The 18,610-nt window shown below is 42.9% G+C and overlaps 1 protein-coding gene across 1 annotated transcript in view; it reads right to left on the bottom strand.

The window, feature by feature from the left end:
* LOC111236275 (TANK-binding kinase 1-binding protein 1-like) overlaps positions 1-17,981 on the bottom strand; it is a 36,799-nt gene extending 18,818 nt beyond the window's left edge. Inside the window, exons 1-5 of the mRNA XM_022764950.1 lie at positions 17,748-17,981; positions 6,741-6,872; positions 3,365-3,469; positions 3,098-3,248; positions 2,523-2,716 (exon numbers count right to left, since the gene is read on the bottom strand). Coding sequence (XP_022620671.1) covers positions 2,523-2,716; positions 3,098-3,248; positions 3,365-3,469; positions 6,741-6,872; positions 17,748-17,981 — 816 coding nt within the window. The remainder of the gene's footprint in view (positions 1-2,522; positions 2,717-3,097; positions 3,249-3,364; positions 3,470-6,740; positions 6,873-17,747) is intronic.
* Positions 17,982-18,610: the final 629 nt, after the last annotated feature.

The following is an 18,610-nucleotide window of genomic DNA, read 5'->3' as shown; positions in this document are numbered from 1 at the left end:
CAGCTTGCAACAGCCGCCTCAACAATAGCAGAGCGGAACAAGGCCCATTCGGACTCAATGTCCCCCACTGCCCTCGGAACGTGGTCGAAACTCTGCCGGAGGTGTGCGTTGAAAATCATCTTGACGGGTTCTTCCGCCAGGGAAAATTTGTTACTTCCCCTTTAAAATAAAGTTCCCTTTAACCTATTTAATATTTAACCAAAAAGTATCACCCTTGTAAGTACAACACAGGATTTAGCTGAAACAACAATAATTATTTATTGCAAAGTTACGAATTGGATTTCCAAATTAGTCAAATAGTTCACTGTTGACTTTTAAGTAGGCCTATGCATTGATAAAAGTATTCAAAACTCTCATTTGGTCTGGAAGGTTTGACACACAAATGATGAACCCAATGAGAAAATGTGAAATCAAAATAAACAAGTAAACTCAAATGTCCACAGCCCACACTCGCACACACATTCACGCAGGGCTATTAAATGTAAACAAAACGTTGCAGGCCTGGTCGAAGCTTGTGAGCGTGGAGGCCGAAAACAAATGGCCGTTTCACTGTGTTTTAACCAGCATAAACAAAAAAAAACCACGTGTACAGTGTTAATGGTGTACTCACGAGTCCAGCAACAGTCAGAGATTAAGATGGAAAAGGGGCAAAAGGCAAGGTGCAGTTTCAGCGGCAAGCAAATGGAGCGTGCAGCAACAAAGTGCGGTGAGCCACGTTCAAGTACAGCAGCTACAGTCTCCCTCCAAAGGTCCAGGGCTCTCCTGGTCCTCACTCTCTCCCTCTTATGGCAAATGTCCGGTCCTGAATCACATAATTCTTCTTAGTAACTAAGTTACAGGCTTACTCATGGCGAAAAACCAACAGTAGGTCTTAAACGAATTAGCACTTGCTAACTGCAATGCAGAATTGACCATAGGCAAGTCTATGAGCAGGCTAAGCTAAAGGCTAGCAGCGATTAGCAATTCAGCTTGTCTTTAACACATTACAAATTACACAACAGCACAAAGTACATTAAAACACATGAATTTACCTCTGGCAGCTTCTCAGAGTTCTCACACATAAACCAGGGGACGACTCTCCGTCCGTCTTGGGAGTTCGTAGTATTTTATTTACTTTACAGTCTACTGCTATCCAGCTCGGATCCCGATAACGTAGCCTCTGCTGTCGCTAATGTGCTGCGGCACGTCGGTTATGCTAAGCACCTCCTACCTGAACAAGGTGAGGACAGGATTGGCTAAGGCTACATACATTCAAAGATGAGAGATTAAAGAGATGCTTCACTACCCCACAAACAAACGTGGTCTCCTATCTTTTGTGCCAACAATCATATGGATTTTAAAACTAACACCACCCTTTTATCTCTGACTTTTAACTGTATATGAAATGACTTTTTAAACATATTTACACTTCATGAACTATTATTTATTAGCAACACAAACATTTTAATATCTGTATATGAATGAATGAAAATAATAGCCACAGGGCTACACTAGTATCAATTCAAATATTGAACTTGGAAAAAGTGAAATTTTACTTTAACAGCTTTGAGCAGCAACTATATGAACAACTTCTCTGTGCTGCATTCACAGTAGCTCTGACATTTGAAGATAGTAAGCTGTCGCAAAGCATTGTCTTGAGCTCTGCTGTAGGAAAATCAAACCCTTTAAGTTTAAAGCTGGTCTTCTTTCTCATTTTTCTTATTGTTGTCAAATCTCATGAAAACAGTCTCAAAACTATTCGCAAACAAAGGTAAGGTCAAGGTACGTAACTCGTAAAATACAATGCACTAATAAATGAGAGTGATTTGAATCTGTATCTGCATCTGTGCCTCTAATTTACAACTCGTATATCATCATTTGCACATCACCTTAGGATTTTTCAATTGAAATATATTTGTGCATCTCAACTTTGGTGTGGATCCTTTTGAGACTGTTCTACCTCTGTTCTACCCGTTTTGTGTCACACAAAATCCATAACTGCAGGAGAACCAAGTGCTTTCCAGTAGTGACAGTAATGCAACATTGATGGATACCAACCGCAGTTAAACTAAACAGAAGAAGAAGAATCACACAATCACACAACGTCACCTCCATGTTGGACCGTGTAACTCTAGCCTTAAACAAACACAAAAAACAAAGTTTTGCTGACAAGCACTATAACGGATACATTTTTCAACCCATTTCAATGAGTCCTTTTTATATTCAAGGGGTTAATGATCTACATGGTGTGCAAAAAAGTTTTGTTTCTAGTTCAGAACCTCGATAGTTTTAGTTCTTTCCATAAAGTTTGGTGTGTATCAATGTCAGGTTTACATTAACTGAATTATGGGGTGGAATTGTAAAAATTTAATTGAAAAACTCAATGGCTGTACATGAAATGTGCAGAAAGTTTTTAAATTGTGGAATTTTCTTTTTTTATGTCTACTGAATGTCCCCATCATTTTAGCTTTTCATTTGCTCCAGGTCAGAAAAAGCCTCCACTTTTTTCAGTCATCTTGTTATTTTCCAGCATTCAGGCCTACCTGTCTTTGTGCATCCTGTAGCTGGGCTACCTTCTGCTGCAACCTCTGAAGCTCAGCCCTCAGCTCCTTCTCCCTTTGACAGGCTCCCTCGACATGGTGCCGTGCCCCCTCCAGCTCAGCCTCCAGACGCTGCAGCTTCAGGTCTGACAGGGCATCCAGACTGTGGGAGCACTGTAGTGTCGGCCCACGACCCTCTGACAAAACCAAACAGCTTCAGTCTGTTTCACAGTCACTGCTCTACAGTGAGATGAAAGGCGTCTAGAGAAACATCCCCGAATATGGGGATGAGGTCAATGGCACCACATATCCCCAACCCACAATGTTGTCCTTTTTTCAGAGTTTACAACTCAGTTTGAAACATTAAAATGTAAACCAGAGAAAGCATTTTCAACCAAGTGTCCCAAGCTTTTGGCTAGTGATATTAGCTACTGATAAATGGCTGGTAAGCAGCTACCAATACATTATGAGTGGCTTTCAGCTCCTCTTACTTTTATTTCTTGTATTATTCCTCTTCCTACTACTGCTGACACTACTATGATCTGTATGGGTCTACTTCTGATCCACACGGAACCCACCTCTGGGTACGTCCAGACTAGCTTCGAGTTGTGACTGATGTGTGTCTTTGCTGTGGAGTTCAGCACTGAGTTTCTGAAGGGACGTTTCTCTCTGTCTGAGGGCAGACTCCAAACTGCAGATCCTCTCCACATGCTGCTCTGCTAGAGTCGTCTGACACACACACACACACACACACACTTACACATATGTAGAACTAAAACCCAAACTGCATAAAATGTCATTGCAATGAAACACTGTGTTGTGTGTGTGTGTGTGTGTGTGTTCACCATCTTGTCAAGGTCTCTCTGGACATTGCTTTTCTCTATGTGAATCTTCTCATAAGCCTGGATGACTTCCTCCAACCTCTCCTCTCTTTCCTTAGTCTTCTGAAGCTGAAATAGAGAAACAAGAGGAATCTTTCATGGCTTCACTTTGATGGATAATACAACATGGAGTTTTACCCATTATTTCAGCCAGAAATGATAACACACTAACGAACACAGTAACATTAATTTTAAGAAAGACAGGACAAGTCAGACAGGACAAGAAGCATGAGCAGTCAGACAATTAGACCAACTTTAAACTAATCCCAAGTTTAGTCAACCTTGATTTTACAGAAAAAAAAGGTAAACACAAAAATTACAACTTTCTGTTGTAAAATCCATTTTTGTTTAAAGACCCACTTCCTGCTTCAGCTTTGATCTTATAGAAATGGCAGGTATGATCCATCGCCACTACCATTTTGGCAGGACAGAAAACAGTAAAAGGGTGAATGTTGAGCGTACAAAACCACTAGAGCAATACACCACTGAGGAACTTTATGCTCAATTTCGGTTTGGGAATGCTGATATTAAGTACACTGCAGACCTTGTCAGGCCAAAACTTCAACACAGAACCAGAAGGAGTCACCACAGGAGTCACTCCTCATTGCTCTGCACTTCTATGCATCTGGGGCTTTCTACCAAGTTGTTGGTGACAGAGTGGACAAATCAATTGTGAATGATGTGGTGAAGGCTGTGTCAATCACTTTTGCCAGCCTTGCCAATCAGTTTGGCAAATCACAATACACACCTAATTGCTTTATTGTTGACTCATCAATCAGGATGTAAGCACTGTTAAAACATACATTTTACAACAACAATAGAAGCAGCAGCAAGAGGAAGAAGTGGGGGAGGGTGAGAGGTAGAGGTAGAGCTGGAGGGGGCGGATGAGGACAAAAAAGGGCACCGTTTTCAGATGAAATCCGGGCAACATTAGTTGACCATGCTATATCTACCATGGGTTGCCAATGAGAGAGGCTGGACAGAGGGTCCAGCCCAACATGAGCTGATTTACTGTTACCTCTGTGATCCATACATTTAGGCTTGAGCACAGGTATGTAACCAGAATACCATTCACTCTGCATAATTCAGGATTCCAACAATCATACTGTGTCCATCACTTCTTGGTCGAATTGTTCACAGAACTATTGTAGCTGGTGTCCTCCACTGCCATGCCAACCTTGGTCAATATAACACAGACCGCATCCTCACATTTTTGGACAGACAGCTCAACATTGTGATACTGGCTGACCGTATGGACGATGCACAACAGCACAGATATGTCACAGTATGGGGCAATGTCAGCTTCCATCACACAACCCTGATCCAAAACTGGTTTGTGTCACACCGCGGTGAGGTTGTCTTGTCTTGGGTTTGTTTTGTCCTGTCATTTCCTGTTTTATTTTGAAAAGTAATTCTCCTCTCGTTTCAGGTCACTTGCCCTTCCTCATGTGTCTCAGTCTGATTGCTCTAAGTGTTTCCACCTGTCCCCTATTTCCCTCCATGTGTTTAAATAGTCTGTGTTCCCCTTGTCCTGCACCAGAGCCTTTGTCCATGTCCACAGCCATAGTAGTCGCCAAAGTAAGCCGTTTGTACCTTGAGAAGAGTGATTTTTTTGTTTGTAAATTTTTCCATAGGTAAAGTTCATAGCCCTTTGTTTTTCCTCGTTAACGAGTGATTTTTTGTTTGTTAATTCTTTCCATAGTTTAGATTCCTAGTCCTTTGGTTTTTCCACTTTAAGAGTGATTTTTTTGTTTGTTAATTCTTTCCATAGATTAGATTCATAGTCCTTCGGTTTTTCCTCCATTCGGAGCGTTTTGTGTTTATCGATTTGTTTCTTTTGATTAGAGTTTTTTCCTCCTCCTGGAGTGTTTTTGTTTCTCAGGATTCAGAGTTTAGTGTCTAGTTTTTTTATAGCCATTTGTTTGTCACTCTGTCTGAGGTCTCCGGTGAATTCAATAAAAGCCTTTTTGTTATTCAAATTCTCTGCATCTGAGTCCTGCTTTGAGTCTCGGCCTGACAGTTTGTTGACCACCCACAGTTTCCTGCTCAGTACCTTCCACCCTGCTCTGCATTTCTCAGTCCAGTTGAGTTCTTCTCTGCATGGTGGAGGAAGGTGTATGACCAGCCTTATGTGCACATTACTCTTTAGAAATGAAAGACGCATGTGATAACATTGATGTGGGTGCTGTCCAGGGATGGATATGTTTCTTCCCTCGCTGATGTTGATGAGTTGGTGTGGCCAAACCCAGTGAGGTGGCGAGATACAGCCAAAATATTTTCTTTTTTTTTTGTCTTTTTTTCTGTATTTTCCCCTCAAATTTCATTTTGTATTTGCTATATTTGATAGAACTTTTTTGGTTCCTACAACCAGTCTTTTTTTTTTTTTTTTTTTTTTTTTTTTTTTTTTTTTTACAATTGCTTAGGAAAAATAAAAGGTTTTGTTTCAGCAATATTTGTGTTTCTGCACATATTTCTGTAGACTTGAACAATTTCTCTCTCAGGAGAATTCTCTTCATTCAGAACTATGATGACAAGACCACCAAAGATGAAAGTGCTTTGGATTGAGCACAACAGAATGTAGTTGTTTGAACAATAATGTGGTAAGTGTTTGCCGTTTGGTGCAGAAGTGCGGTTTTGAATGCAGGATATCTGAGGTGTTTTAACTTTGGGTGTTTGGTTTTGCGAATTGTGTTTTTGGAAAAATTTGTTCTGTTTTTAAAATCATGCCATAGCAATTGTTAAAAAACTGTAAAACTAAACAGAAAATTAAACTTTATTTGGTCCCGATTTTCTTTTTTTCTTCTGACAATTGAAAAGAGCAGATAAAATTCTCAGGAACACTGTCTCTACAAACTTTCTCTCTGAGTGATCATTTTACAATAAATACAGCTGAAATCACAGCTCAGTCTTTATGTTTCATTTATGTATTTGTGTTGTTGTGTATGCATATTTTGTCAGATGACGACACAGTTATGAAATCAGAACTTGACCAGAATTGGACCAGAGGTGGTCCAGACATGTACTGGTGGTCCAGACATGTACCTAGTCTTGTTTTATGTAGTGTATAATGAATTATCAGTGGTGTTTTTATTTTCATTGGCTTTGTGAATGGTCTGTTTGATTATGAGCGCAGATATAACTGTTTTGAGGTGATTGTTTCGTTTTGCGAAAGGAGTCAGAGGTTTGGTGAATGTAGTTGGACAGCTGGGTTTTGTGTTTACAGTTTTGACAAAAGCATGGAAGTTTTCAAGAAATGTGTTTTAGCAAACTGTAATACAACTTCTCTGGAACTTATGTTAGATCTACTAGTAGCAGTGGCAATGATAGTGTTACTATGTACCTCCTGAGTGAGAGAGTTGATCCTCTGTTGTAGATTGGTGGTCTCTGATTGGATTCCACTGGTGTCCTTGATGATGGGCTCACAGGAACAACACACTATCCTCTCCTCTCCAAATTCACTGATCATGGGAAACTGGAGGAGAAGAGAGCGGAGGAGAGGAGGGGAGAGGAAAGGAGAGGAGAGATGAGAGGAGAGGAGAGGAGAGGAGAGGAGAGGAGAGGAGAGAGATAAGAGGTGAGAGAGGAGAGGAGAAATGAGATGAGAGGAGAGGAGAGAGATGAGAGGGGAGGAAGAGGAGACCTTTTTTGAACCCTTTATAGGTCCAATTTTTCAGTCAAATTAAACAAACACAAGGATGTAAAGTACATTCACATATATTCTACCCCTATACAGACTTCCCCGCCCAATCCTCCACAAGCCATTTGAAAAAACAAAAAATAAATAAATAAATAGGCTAAATGAATAAATAAGTAACAACTTTTGTTACTGTTTTCAGAAACTGTGAGTCACGAGAAACACTATACACGACATCTTCAACACCCCAAATAGAACTGAAGTCTGCCAAGTCTGACACCATTTCATAACAAACAAACTCTATTCTAAGTCAGCATCTACAGAACCTGTCCCCTTCATTTCATTCCTTTTCATTAGCCAAATGCTCATCTTGGTTTGATCCAGTAAAAAATAAAATAAACCAGACAGATCTGCGCTGTGCTACAGAAAACCTGGGACCAAAAATAAAAAGCCTGTCTTCAAAAACCTGCCCCAATCGATCAAGCCCCCACTGCAGCAAGGAGAGGAGCAGAGCCAGTCTGGGACAGCTGAGCCAAAGATGATTTCAGTTTCCTCAGCCTGACAAAACACACAATAGCTTCCTGTGCTGTGGTCTATATGATGCCACATGATCGTTTGTAGCCACGGCCCCAAGCACTACCCTCCAATGGAGATCCGCAGTGCGTTTCTCTATGGGAGGTTTGTACAGGGACCTCCAGCTACCTCTTGGAGATGACCCTGGTGCCAACACACCAAACCCCCTTGACCCAGGAGTGAAGCATTCTGCTCTGTATGAGTGGGTTATGAAGCAAATGCTCCTCCCCAACCTTACCATACAGCAGAGAACAGTCTCTACTCGCCTTTAAAACAGTTCTGCAGGCACACTTGACCAACTGGTAAAAACAGGAAGTCTGTGATGTGTCCGCACCTTCCAGATCCAGAAGAAAGAGGTGCTTATCGTAGGCCAGGCTCTTCACTCTGCGAAGAAGCACAAATGCTGATTCAGTCCAGAGCTGCTGCTTATGATAGAGGAGATGCTGCACAGTCTGAAGGCAAAAAGCTGCTTTACGGCTGCAGAGGTCTACCAGTCCCTGGCCCCCCTCTGACACAGGTAAGAACAGCACAGCAGATCTAATCCAGTGAAACCCTCCCCAGAAGAAATTCACCAGCCTATGGTGCCCCTGGAGGTTCTAAAAGAGTGTGGCGGTTCCAGAGCATAGAGGCCGCCAGGTTGTTAACAACCAAAGTCCCCTCCTTGTAGGACAACTGGGGTGGACCAACTTCAACTGAGACAACTGGGCACTGATCCTTTCAACTAGACCCTCCCAGTTTTTTTTTTTCTGAAAATCATAATTTCCCAGAAAGACACCTAGGACCTTCATCCCCTCTCTGCTCCACTGCAGTCCAGCTGGTAAAGTTGGCTGCTCTTTATCTCTCCACTCTCCCACGTGGAGCTCATCACACTTTGACCTGCTCACCTTTGCAGAAGAAGCTTGCTCATATAATTTTAATTTTTGTTGAAGGATCTGGATGTAATTTTGACCTGTAATGAAAACCATAACATCATCAGCATAAGCTCAAAAAGTAACTGTATTTTTTTGTTTTCTGCCAAGGTTAAACCTGTGAGACCTGGCCTGAGCTAATTTAGGAGAGGCTCAATAGCCAGAGCATACACACATACACACATCTATGTCTGATACCTCTCTGAACAGGGACTAGTCGGTGAAGTTGTCCCCCCACCTTTAACAGAAAAAGTGGCTCCAATACAATAATATAATAACTTCACCCATGAAATAAATTTTCCTCCTAAACCAAAGGCCTCAGTTGTCTTAGACAAATAACAACAATCCACTATATCAATAGCTTTTTCCTGATCAAGGGAAAAAGTGCCACATCCAAGTCCTGGAGTTTAGATGAATCAATAATGTCCCTGATTAAGAACAGATTGTCCATTATTGTCTGTTCAGGAACACAGTATGTCTGGCTGATGTTTAGAACCATGTCCATACATTCATTGAGTCTATTTGAGAGACATTTTGCAATAATTTTATAGTCTGTACACAGCAGTGATACCGGTCTCCAGCTCTTCAGGAGGCCAAGATCTCTTAGGTTTCTTAGGTAGAAATATCAGGATTGCCCTCGTATAGCTCAGCAGTAAAATCCCAGAGTCCAAACAGTCTTTAAAAATTCGAAACAAGTCTCTTCCCAGCAGAGTCCAAAAATCTTTTGTAGAACTTCGAGAGAAGTCCATCAATCCCAGGAGACCAACCACAGCTGAGCTGCTGCACCACTACAGATATTTCCTCAAAGAAAATGGTGGAATCCAGTGACACTGACTGAGCTCCATCCAGTTGAGGCAGTCCCTCCAGAATTTCAGCCACACAGTCAGAGTCACAGCTGTCAGCACTAAACATGCCAGTGTAGAAGTCTATAGCCAGCTTCCTCATCTCTGATGAATCACTTGTTATAGTCCCATTTGTAAACTTAAGGTGCACCATCTGATTGTGTTTTCTGTCTTTCCTCTCTTACTTAAAGAAAAAATGAGTCAGGGCATCTTATGTCTTTAATGGTAAAAATTCTAATCAAAGCACCCTCACTTTTTCATGTAAGGAGTTTCCTAAAGCTTTCCCCTATTCTTCAAGGTCCTATTATTAATTATTATTATTATTATTATTATTATTATTATCTGTCCCATTAATAACTCTATCTTGATAGTCTCCTTCTCCAACTCTTCAAAGCAGTTTCAGTCTATGTTGTTGTGTGTGCTGTGTACTGTTAAAAATGACATTTCTTGTTTTCCCCAGCTCCCACCACTGAACTAAGCTGTGAAAATCTTTTTTCCTCAGTCTCCATTGGCACAAAGAAGTCAGAGAAAGACTAACAGAAGGCCTTATCATAGGTCAGTCTTACATTAACATTCCAATAGGGACAGCGTTGAGGGTGTACCCATAAGGTGATGTAACTAAATGATGATCCGAAAAACCACAGGTGATATTGTTGCTTTAGTTAACCTGTTATTGGGTTATTAGGTTGTTATTATTAGAATTGTTATTATTGTTGATTAACATAAATCCTATCTATTCTAGCTGCCCTCACACTGCCATCAGAGATTTTCACCCAAGTATATTGTCTAGCTACTGGATTAAGTTTCCTCCAAACGTCTGTGAGGTCATTTTCTGCAACCACACTGGACAAAAGGGAGGCTGATGGTGGGTGAGGCTCTCCTGCATTTCTGTCAGCTGAAACAATGAGTAGTACAATTCCAGTCTCCTCCTACCACTATAACTGAATCACTGTTGAACTGTTTCAGTTTATTATTAAGTTTATGAAATAGCACTATGTGACCAGCACCAGAAATGTAAGCATATACGTTAATAAATACACAGGTTATGTCTCTGATTGTTGCTTACACTACTTGGATCCTGCCCTGTTCTATTTCACATGCTGAAACATTTGTTAGATGAAGATTTGGTGAATAGTTACTCCTGCACTAAGGTTAGTATCATGACAAAATCTGTTCCCTCTAAGTCATTCCCCATTCTCCTTCATTATCTACTGAGCTGTGTATCTCTTGTAAGAGTAGCACATCTAAGTTCTTACTTCTGCTCAGCTCAGTTACCACTGCTTATCTCTACCCCTCTCTCCATTGATGTTTAAAGCTCCTACTCTCAAAACCTCCATGAAGAGCACAGAGAGAAAGAAGACAGGACAGTGAAGCTCTTCCAAGAAGAAAACACTACCCTTAGTGCTCCACCAATTTCTATTCATATATTTATTTATCTTTGTGCATTTAGAGGGACCTTTCCTGGCTTCTCTTTCCTGATTCTAGTCAGTATTTTTTTTTAAGACAAAAACATTTCTGTTCATAACCAACCATTTTTCTTCCCTTTCAAAAAGAGTTAATGAATCTGTCCACATCAGGAAAGAATTCAGTTATTTCCACAGACTGTCTGTTTCATCACCGTAAGTTTCATCTAGGAAATAGTTGTGAATATGGCTGTTTGTCACCCTGTGACACAATTTCAGAGAACTGTGACGGAGAGTCATCATCCAACATCAACATCCACATTGTTGCCTGCTGCAACCTACAACCTGCAGCCCACTGCTCACCTGTGCTGCCTGCCATTTGTGGCCGACATCGCCACACTTAAACAGCATAAAAATTGTTTTCAAACTTTGAAAGATACCTGTAAGACCCCTGAAGGGTCACTCAGGTACATGAATGCTTGTCTCCATAGAGACTGAGCATGCTACAGTCTAGCATCTTTACAGCTGAAACTGTTTTAAAACCACTAGAAAACTTTCCAAGGTGGGCCAGTTCTCTTTAAATTCACAAATCAATTAATTAAACTCCTCATATCTTCTCATAAGGGACAAGATGAAAAATAATCCGGAAATCCGAAAAGAAACAATCCAAAAGTCCCAAACTCACTCAGTAGCTCCATACACTCCACAGCCGCTTACACACTCACATGCCAAAACTCCCAGCAGAGGAGAGGAGAGGAGGGGAGAGGAGAGGAGAGGAGAGGAGAGGTTTTCAAAGTCCCTTTATTAAACCACTTCAAGGAGAAAACCTACATCACTGTCATATCAGAGCAAAAAAGACAGGAACATCAAAAAAAACCCAACAAAACAACAACCACATGAAACTTTCTGCAGATCACAAATTAACAATTAGCTCCCCATCCCCTCCCACAGAACACAAAACCCCCGCTAGAGCCCACACACGGTTGAAATCTTCCATATTGTCTGTTACTTTATAGAAGGCATATTCCACCCTCAGTCGAGCCTTCAATAGACCCTTCAGAACCAGCACCGTGTCCACACTCCCAGAATCCTGGGCCCTGTTTCTGCGCATCAGCCAAATAGCCAACTTGGCAGAGCCAGACAAAAAGTTCAGCAATGTCCAAACAGATTTTCTTTTTGCCAAATACTTTGGGCCAAAAATAAACAGAACAAATGAAAAAATCTCCCCAAGACCCTGAAACAACCTTTTTAGTAAAACAAACAAAGATGCCAACCTGTGACGCTCCACAAACAAATGTGTGAGGGTTTCAGTCTGTGAACAAACATCTGCGAACATCAACGACGTCTGTGAACATCCCTAACCCCAGGATCAATGCGCTCTGTATCTGTTCGTAGCTATTGCCCCATGTACAATCCTCCACTGGAGGTCTGCTGTCCGCTTTTCAACGGGCAGCTTGTACAGGGACCACCAGCTGCCTTTCGGGGAAGAGTCCGGGCCAAAGAACTCAGTCCACCTCGACTCCCCAACCCCCGACAATGACCGAAGATTAAGGACTTTGACACAGGTTTGATAAAGTTCCTTCTTACCTACATCCTGAAACTTGCCCAGATGTGGTGTTGTGAGAGACAGCAGCTTACCCCCTCCTTCCTGCCACTCCCCCACAGCTGGGGAAACAGACAGAGATGGGAAGCTGTACTCGCTGCCCTCACTCCACTGTTCACACAGAGTTTGGTCCCTCACAAATGCTCTCAGATGTTGTGCAAGAGCAGCGCAGACTTCTTCCACCACCCTGTTAATCAGTTTGATGGAGGTGATTTTTCCTCTCCCCCTCAGGACGTCTTCAGATGAAGTGGTCAACATCATTAGATGGCCCAGTTTGGTGCATCCTCCCTCTCTGAGTCTGACCCGCAAGCTGGCAGACTGAAGGGTTGGAGCTTTTAAGAAGATGTTTGACACCAAAGGCTCCTCAAATACCTGTCAGGGTATGTGGTAAGTAGGGGTGGACCCAAAATGCAGCCAACACTTGGGAGACGGTGCAGACAGGTTTATTAAACAAAAAAACTTAAAAAAACAAGCACAGGGAACCACAAGGAACAGCAGGCCAAAACACGAGAAGCACAGGGGATGACAACAGGCAACATGAACAGACTAAGGACAAACCGGACATGAACAGCTTGGGGATGAACCAGACATGAACAGGCAACGCGACCAGATGATGACAAACCCAGAGATAAACAGATGAACCGACCCAGACAAAGGGGAGCACAAAGACTATATAGACAAGGGAGGCAAGGGTGATTGAACACAGGTGAAACACATTAGGGCAGGGCAGACAATCACCACACAGAAAACAGGACCAAGACAGGAAGCAAAACACTGAGACACACAAGGAAACAAATTACAAAATAAAACCGGAAGTGCACGGGGAAACAGAGCACAAGACAGGGAAGACTAGACACTAGAAATACCCAAAACACAGAAAACTAAATCAAGAAAGTCCAAAAAAGTCCAAAAAACCAAAACCCTGGAGCCTCCAGGCTGAGACCATGACTATTGACACATACCTGGAGTCTCATTGGTTTCACGTTCAGTCTTTAAAATCTGCCAGGCCTGCAGTACAGAGCTGGATAAGGAAGTTAGTCCTGTGTAGTCCAGATCCTCTGACTGCATCAGGAAGAGTTGTTTTTCAAAGCCCAAGCAACCGGCTCTCCTCATGAGCAGTCGAGCCATTTCCAACCAGCTCGGACCATAGTCTGAAAGAGGCGATTTTAGACTGGATGTCTATAAGTCCCTGCCCCCCTTCAGGTACAGGCAGATAGAGGGTTGCTGCCTTGACCCAGTGTTTGCCGGAACAGAAAAACTCCAGGATGGCCCTCTAGATGTCCTCTATCAAACCTCTCGGAGGTGTCAAAGCTATAAGTCTGTCCCAGAGAGTCGAGGCGGCCAAACTATTTGCAACCAAAACTCTCCCCCTATACAACAACTAGGGTAGCAACCATTTCCACTTAGACAACCAAGCGCACACTTTCTCCTTAACTCCCTCCCAGTTCTTTAATTTAAAACCCTCAGTTCCCAAAAAAACTCCCAACACCCTCAGCCCCTCCCTCCCCCATTCAAGTCCTCCAGGCAGCCTCATCCCCCCATTGACCCAACAACAGTGCCTCACTCTTTGCCCAGTTCATCCATGCAGATGTTGCCTTCTCATACCAGGATAGGGTGTCCTGCAAACACTGAACATCCCCCTGACTGGACACAAAAAAAATTACATCGTCCACATAAGCAGAAAGGGTTGGGGAATGCTCAAGGCCACAGGACACAGGCAAAGACAACCCGCTGAGTCGGTCCCTCAACCTGCACAGTAGAGGCTCAAAAGCTAAACTATATAGCTATCTTACCCCGCGCCGTATACGGAGTGGCCGACTCAGTCCTCCCCTATCTTCACACTGTGCATTGTGGTCCAGCAGACCAAGCCAAGACACAAACCCATCACCAAAACCAAAAGCCCCGAGTGAAGAAAACATTAAGAATGATCCACCCTATCAAACGCTTTCTCTTGATCCAAGGAAATAATCCCAGTGTTTACATTATAACATTTACACACATCAATTACATCTCTTATGAGGAAAATGTTGTCCATAATTGTCCTGTCTGAAATACAATAGTTCTGATCTGTATGTATGATATTTCCAAGAACTTCCTTGAGTCTGTTCGATAAAGCTCTGGAGAGTATTTTGTAGTCTGTACACAGTAAGACAATTGGCCTCCAGTTCTTTAATAGTGCCAAATCACCTTTTTTTGGCAACAGGGAGAGAATTGCTCTTTGACAGGACACTGGGAGAGATCCTGTTCCGCAACACTCCATCAACACACCATGTAAGTCATGTCCCAGTGTATTCCAGAAACATTTAAAAAAGTCTGTGGACAATCCATCAATTCCTGGTGCTCGCCCTGATGCCATCTGTTATACAGCCATAGTTAACTCTTCAAGTGTCAGTTCACTATCAAGAGCAGCTTTTTCCTCCAGGCTTAGCTGAGGAAGACCCTCCAAGAGCTCCCCACGGCGCTCCATATCACAAGCTTCGGCTGCAAAAAGGTTTGAGTAAAAAGCTGCTGCGTAATTCCTCATCTCAGCTGGATTGGTGGTAATTCTACCTCCTGGCAACTTCAGACAAGTTATCATCCTTTGTGCCACCGATCTCTCCAGATAAAAGAAAAAAGAACTTGGGGCATCCATGTCTTTAAACTGGAGGAAGCTAGACCGGACAAGGGCTCCCTTCACTCTCTACTGCAGGAAAGAGCTCAGTTCTAATCTTTTCTCTTGCAGCAATGAACCAGCAGTGGTATTCGTGTTCCTATTCAGCCCTTCTTCAATGTTTTTAATTTCGGACTCAAGGTCTTTAATTGCTTTTTTTACCCTGGCAGAGGAGTGGGACGTGTACTGCTGACAGAAAACACGAATCTGGGCTTTGCCAACCTCCCACCACAACTTAAGGGAATCAAAATCAGCTTTTTTAATTTTCCATCTTTTCCAAAAGAATTCAAAACTTTGGCAGAAAGTTCTGTTTGCAGTAATTTATTGTTTAAATGCCAGCAGGACTTAACCCGTTCACCTGGCGAAATGACAAGTTCTGCTGTTACTAAGTGATGATCTGTGAAGCCAACTGGATATATATATCACACTGGAGCAATCTGGGACTGAGAGTTTTTGAAATGTAAAATCTGTCCAGTCTAGCATCACACACCTGGTTATTGCAGACCCTGACCCATGTGTACCGATTGGATTGTGGATGTTTTTCTCTGAAAATGTCTAACAGATCGAGGTGTGATATTACAGTATTAACCCATTTATTGCAACATTGCCCCTCCCACCGGTTGCTGCGCAGCGCAACATTGCCCCTCCCACTGGTTGCTGCGTAGCGCAGCATTGTTGATTGTTGATTTTCATGACGCATGCAGCATATAAATATGTAAAATATGTATAAATATATCATGAAAATGACGAGGAATCAACAATGCTGCGATACGCAGCAACCGGCGGGAGGGGCAATGTTGTGCTACGCAGCAACCGGCGGGAGGGGCAATGTTGCGCTGCGCAGCAACCGGCAGGAGGGGCAATGTTGCGCTGTGCAGCATCCGGTATGAATGGGTTAAGAGTCCTGGATGACTGTGGGGGGTTCTTCTCCTATCCTGTCTACATTAAAGTCTATGGTGCAGTTGAAATCACCACCAATAATGATGTGGTCTTGATGGTGGTTCAATAATTTATTTTTTAGAAGAGTGTAAAAACCTACTTTTTCTGCTCCGTTATTTGGGGCATAGATATTAACAAAACAGAAAACAGAGTTTTCTATTTCTGCCCGAACGATTAAAAAATGACCATTTACCACTTCAGTACAGGATAAAATGGTTGCATTTGCAGATTTTTTTTTAAAAAGAACGGCTACCCCTGCACTGAAGTTTGTTCCATGGCTAAGGTTATAAAAACCATCCCACCATAAACCCCAATCTGTCTCATCAGATGTATTTATGTGTGTTTCTTGTAAAAACAACACATCTATCCCTTTTTGATTTGAGACCTCCGCTATAAGTGCCCTTTTCTGCCTATCCCTCCCACCATTTATGTTTAAAGATCCTATCTAAAGTCTCTTCATAGAGAGGTCAGAAAAGAGAAAAGGACAAGTAGAAGCAGTGGAGAGAGAAAAACACCTTGTGAGGCATGATCATTTTTTACTTCTTTGTCTTTTTTGCAGTTTTACCTTTTCTCAGAGTGGTAATGTGCTTCTTGAGACGGAAACACTTCTTTTCGTCTAGGAGGTCAAAACCAACTTGTCTTTTTAGTACATTAATAGATCTAGTGAATTTTTCGGTGTAAGTTTCATCTAAAAAGAAATTAATTCTCTCCAGTGAATAAAGATCTGTACTCCTTTTAGAAGACTCAGCAAAAGACACATTATCTGACTCATAATCATCTTCCATTTCCTCTCCATCACATCAAGCCTCGCTGCTGCACAACCCCTGTCCCTCATTTATAGCCACCTTTTTGCAAGGAGGGCTTGAAGAAACTGCTTCTTCATTATTTCTAACCAACTGTGTTTGTCCATTGACTTGGAGCTACACAGATTTCTTGAAATCACATATTCCTCCTGCTCTACAGACTCTTCAACATTGTTGGTCCAAATGACACACTGCTATAGATTGCCACAATCCCGCCGGCCACAGATCCGAAACTGGCCGCGGCACCACAAAGTAACAGTTTTAAACCCACTCGCAAATTTCCCGAACCAACGGAGCTCGTTCTCCAACAGCTCATTAGGAATGAACGGCGGAACACCTGATACAGTGATCTGCGTGGAGGGAACCGACAGCGGGGAAACCTGCACAAATAGATCCCTAATGAACACGCCACTCTCTATCAGCTTGTAAACCAGTGGCTCACTCTTAAGGAACACAACCACAGCTTTGTTCATTCGAAATGCATAAACCAGATTGTCATGTCCTCCCTGCTCACCTGCAGCCAGCAGAACCTCCTCAACAGTAACAGTACCATCCGGAGGGACTATCTGCACTCCCTGTCGGATAGACGGAGGAGGCGTCTCGGAGGACGCCATTCCTCCTGAAATACCCGAGAGCAGCACCGATAATCACACCAACAACTCGACAGAAAATACTATTAAAGCAGCTTACCTGATCATGCAGTTAGAAACAGTGGAAGAACAGTTGAAAACCAGACACAAAAACCAATTCAAACTCCGCGCCACTCGCACGTCCACCACCGCCATTCACGCTCACATTCACCGGAAATGGAAGGAGAGGAGAGGAGAGGAGAGGAGAAGAGGGGAGAGAGGACAGGAGTAGAAAATAATGCATTCACGCCTCAAAAAAGTTTCCATTTTATTATATCATATTCTAAATTGCATCTATATGTGTGTGTGTGTGTGTGTGTGTGTGTGTGTGTGTGTGTGCTGCTCTCCTTTGCTGTTCTCCACCTTGACCTCGTAGTGTTTTAGTTTCCTCTTTATGCTGCTGTTCTCCCTCTCCAGACTGGCCAGCCGGGTCTTAATGTCATGATAGGCAGCGGCTAGTGCCAATCCTGAAGCTGGGTACATGTCCTCTGGCAGCTGATTGGCTGACCAGCTGATCCCGGGTACGCCCACATCATCTCTCAGCCCCTCTCCTCCTCCCAGCAGCCCCAGCTCTCCTCTGCCGAATAGATCCATCATCAGTTAGCTGTAGGAAAGGGAAAGAGTTCAAGTTGATCTCTGGAAAATGTAGTAAAAAAAACATGGACTGGACTTAGGTGACAGACAGACAGCTCAGTAAGTCACTTTGCACTCTCCACCTCACATAGCGGGGGCACTAATGGCAATAAATCTGCCAAGCCCCATGTTTTGGCAGAGATGATAGTGTGTGTGTGTGTGTGTGTGTGTGTGTGTGTGTGTGTGTGTGTGTGTATGTGTGTGTGTGTGTGTGTGTGTGTGTGTGTGTGTACTGCAGCCAGGAGCTCATTGAGCCTGCCAGCCAAAGGTTTGGTATTTCTCATCTGCTGTGAAATACTCCTGCCCCTGGCCTCTCTCTGGCAGCTTCCATGGTTACAGGGAAAAACTGATCCCCCACCACAAAAAATAGAGAGAACCAAACAGGACAGTGTGCGCAGTGCTGAGTTGGCCAAAGGAAAAGAGGATGTTGAGAACAGAGAGAGGAGCTTCACCAGGCAAGACACCTGACAGACTTACTCTCATCAGTCCCACAGTGACGAACATGGAGGCACAGTGTGTGTGTGCATGACAGTGTCCCAAACCTCTGCCCTGTGTCTGTCCTACCCTCTCTGCTCTGCAACCAGGATGACAAC

The sequence above is a fragment of the Seriola dumerili genome, unplaced genomic scaffold (assembly GCF_002260705.1).
Source record: "Seriola dumerili isolate Sdu_G_001 unplaced genomic scaffold, Sdu_1.0 BDQW01000609.1, whole genome shotgun sequence".
NCBI lineage: Eukaryota > Metazoa > Chordata > Actinopteri > Carangiformes > Carangidae > Seriola > Seriola dumerili.
Note: the sequence above shows the minus strand (reverse complement) of the source record. Positions and strands in the feature narration are given on the sequence as shown.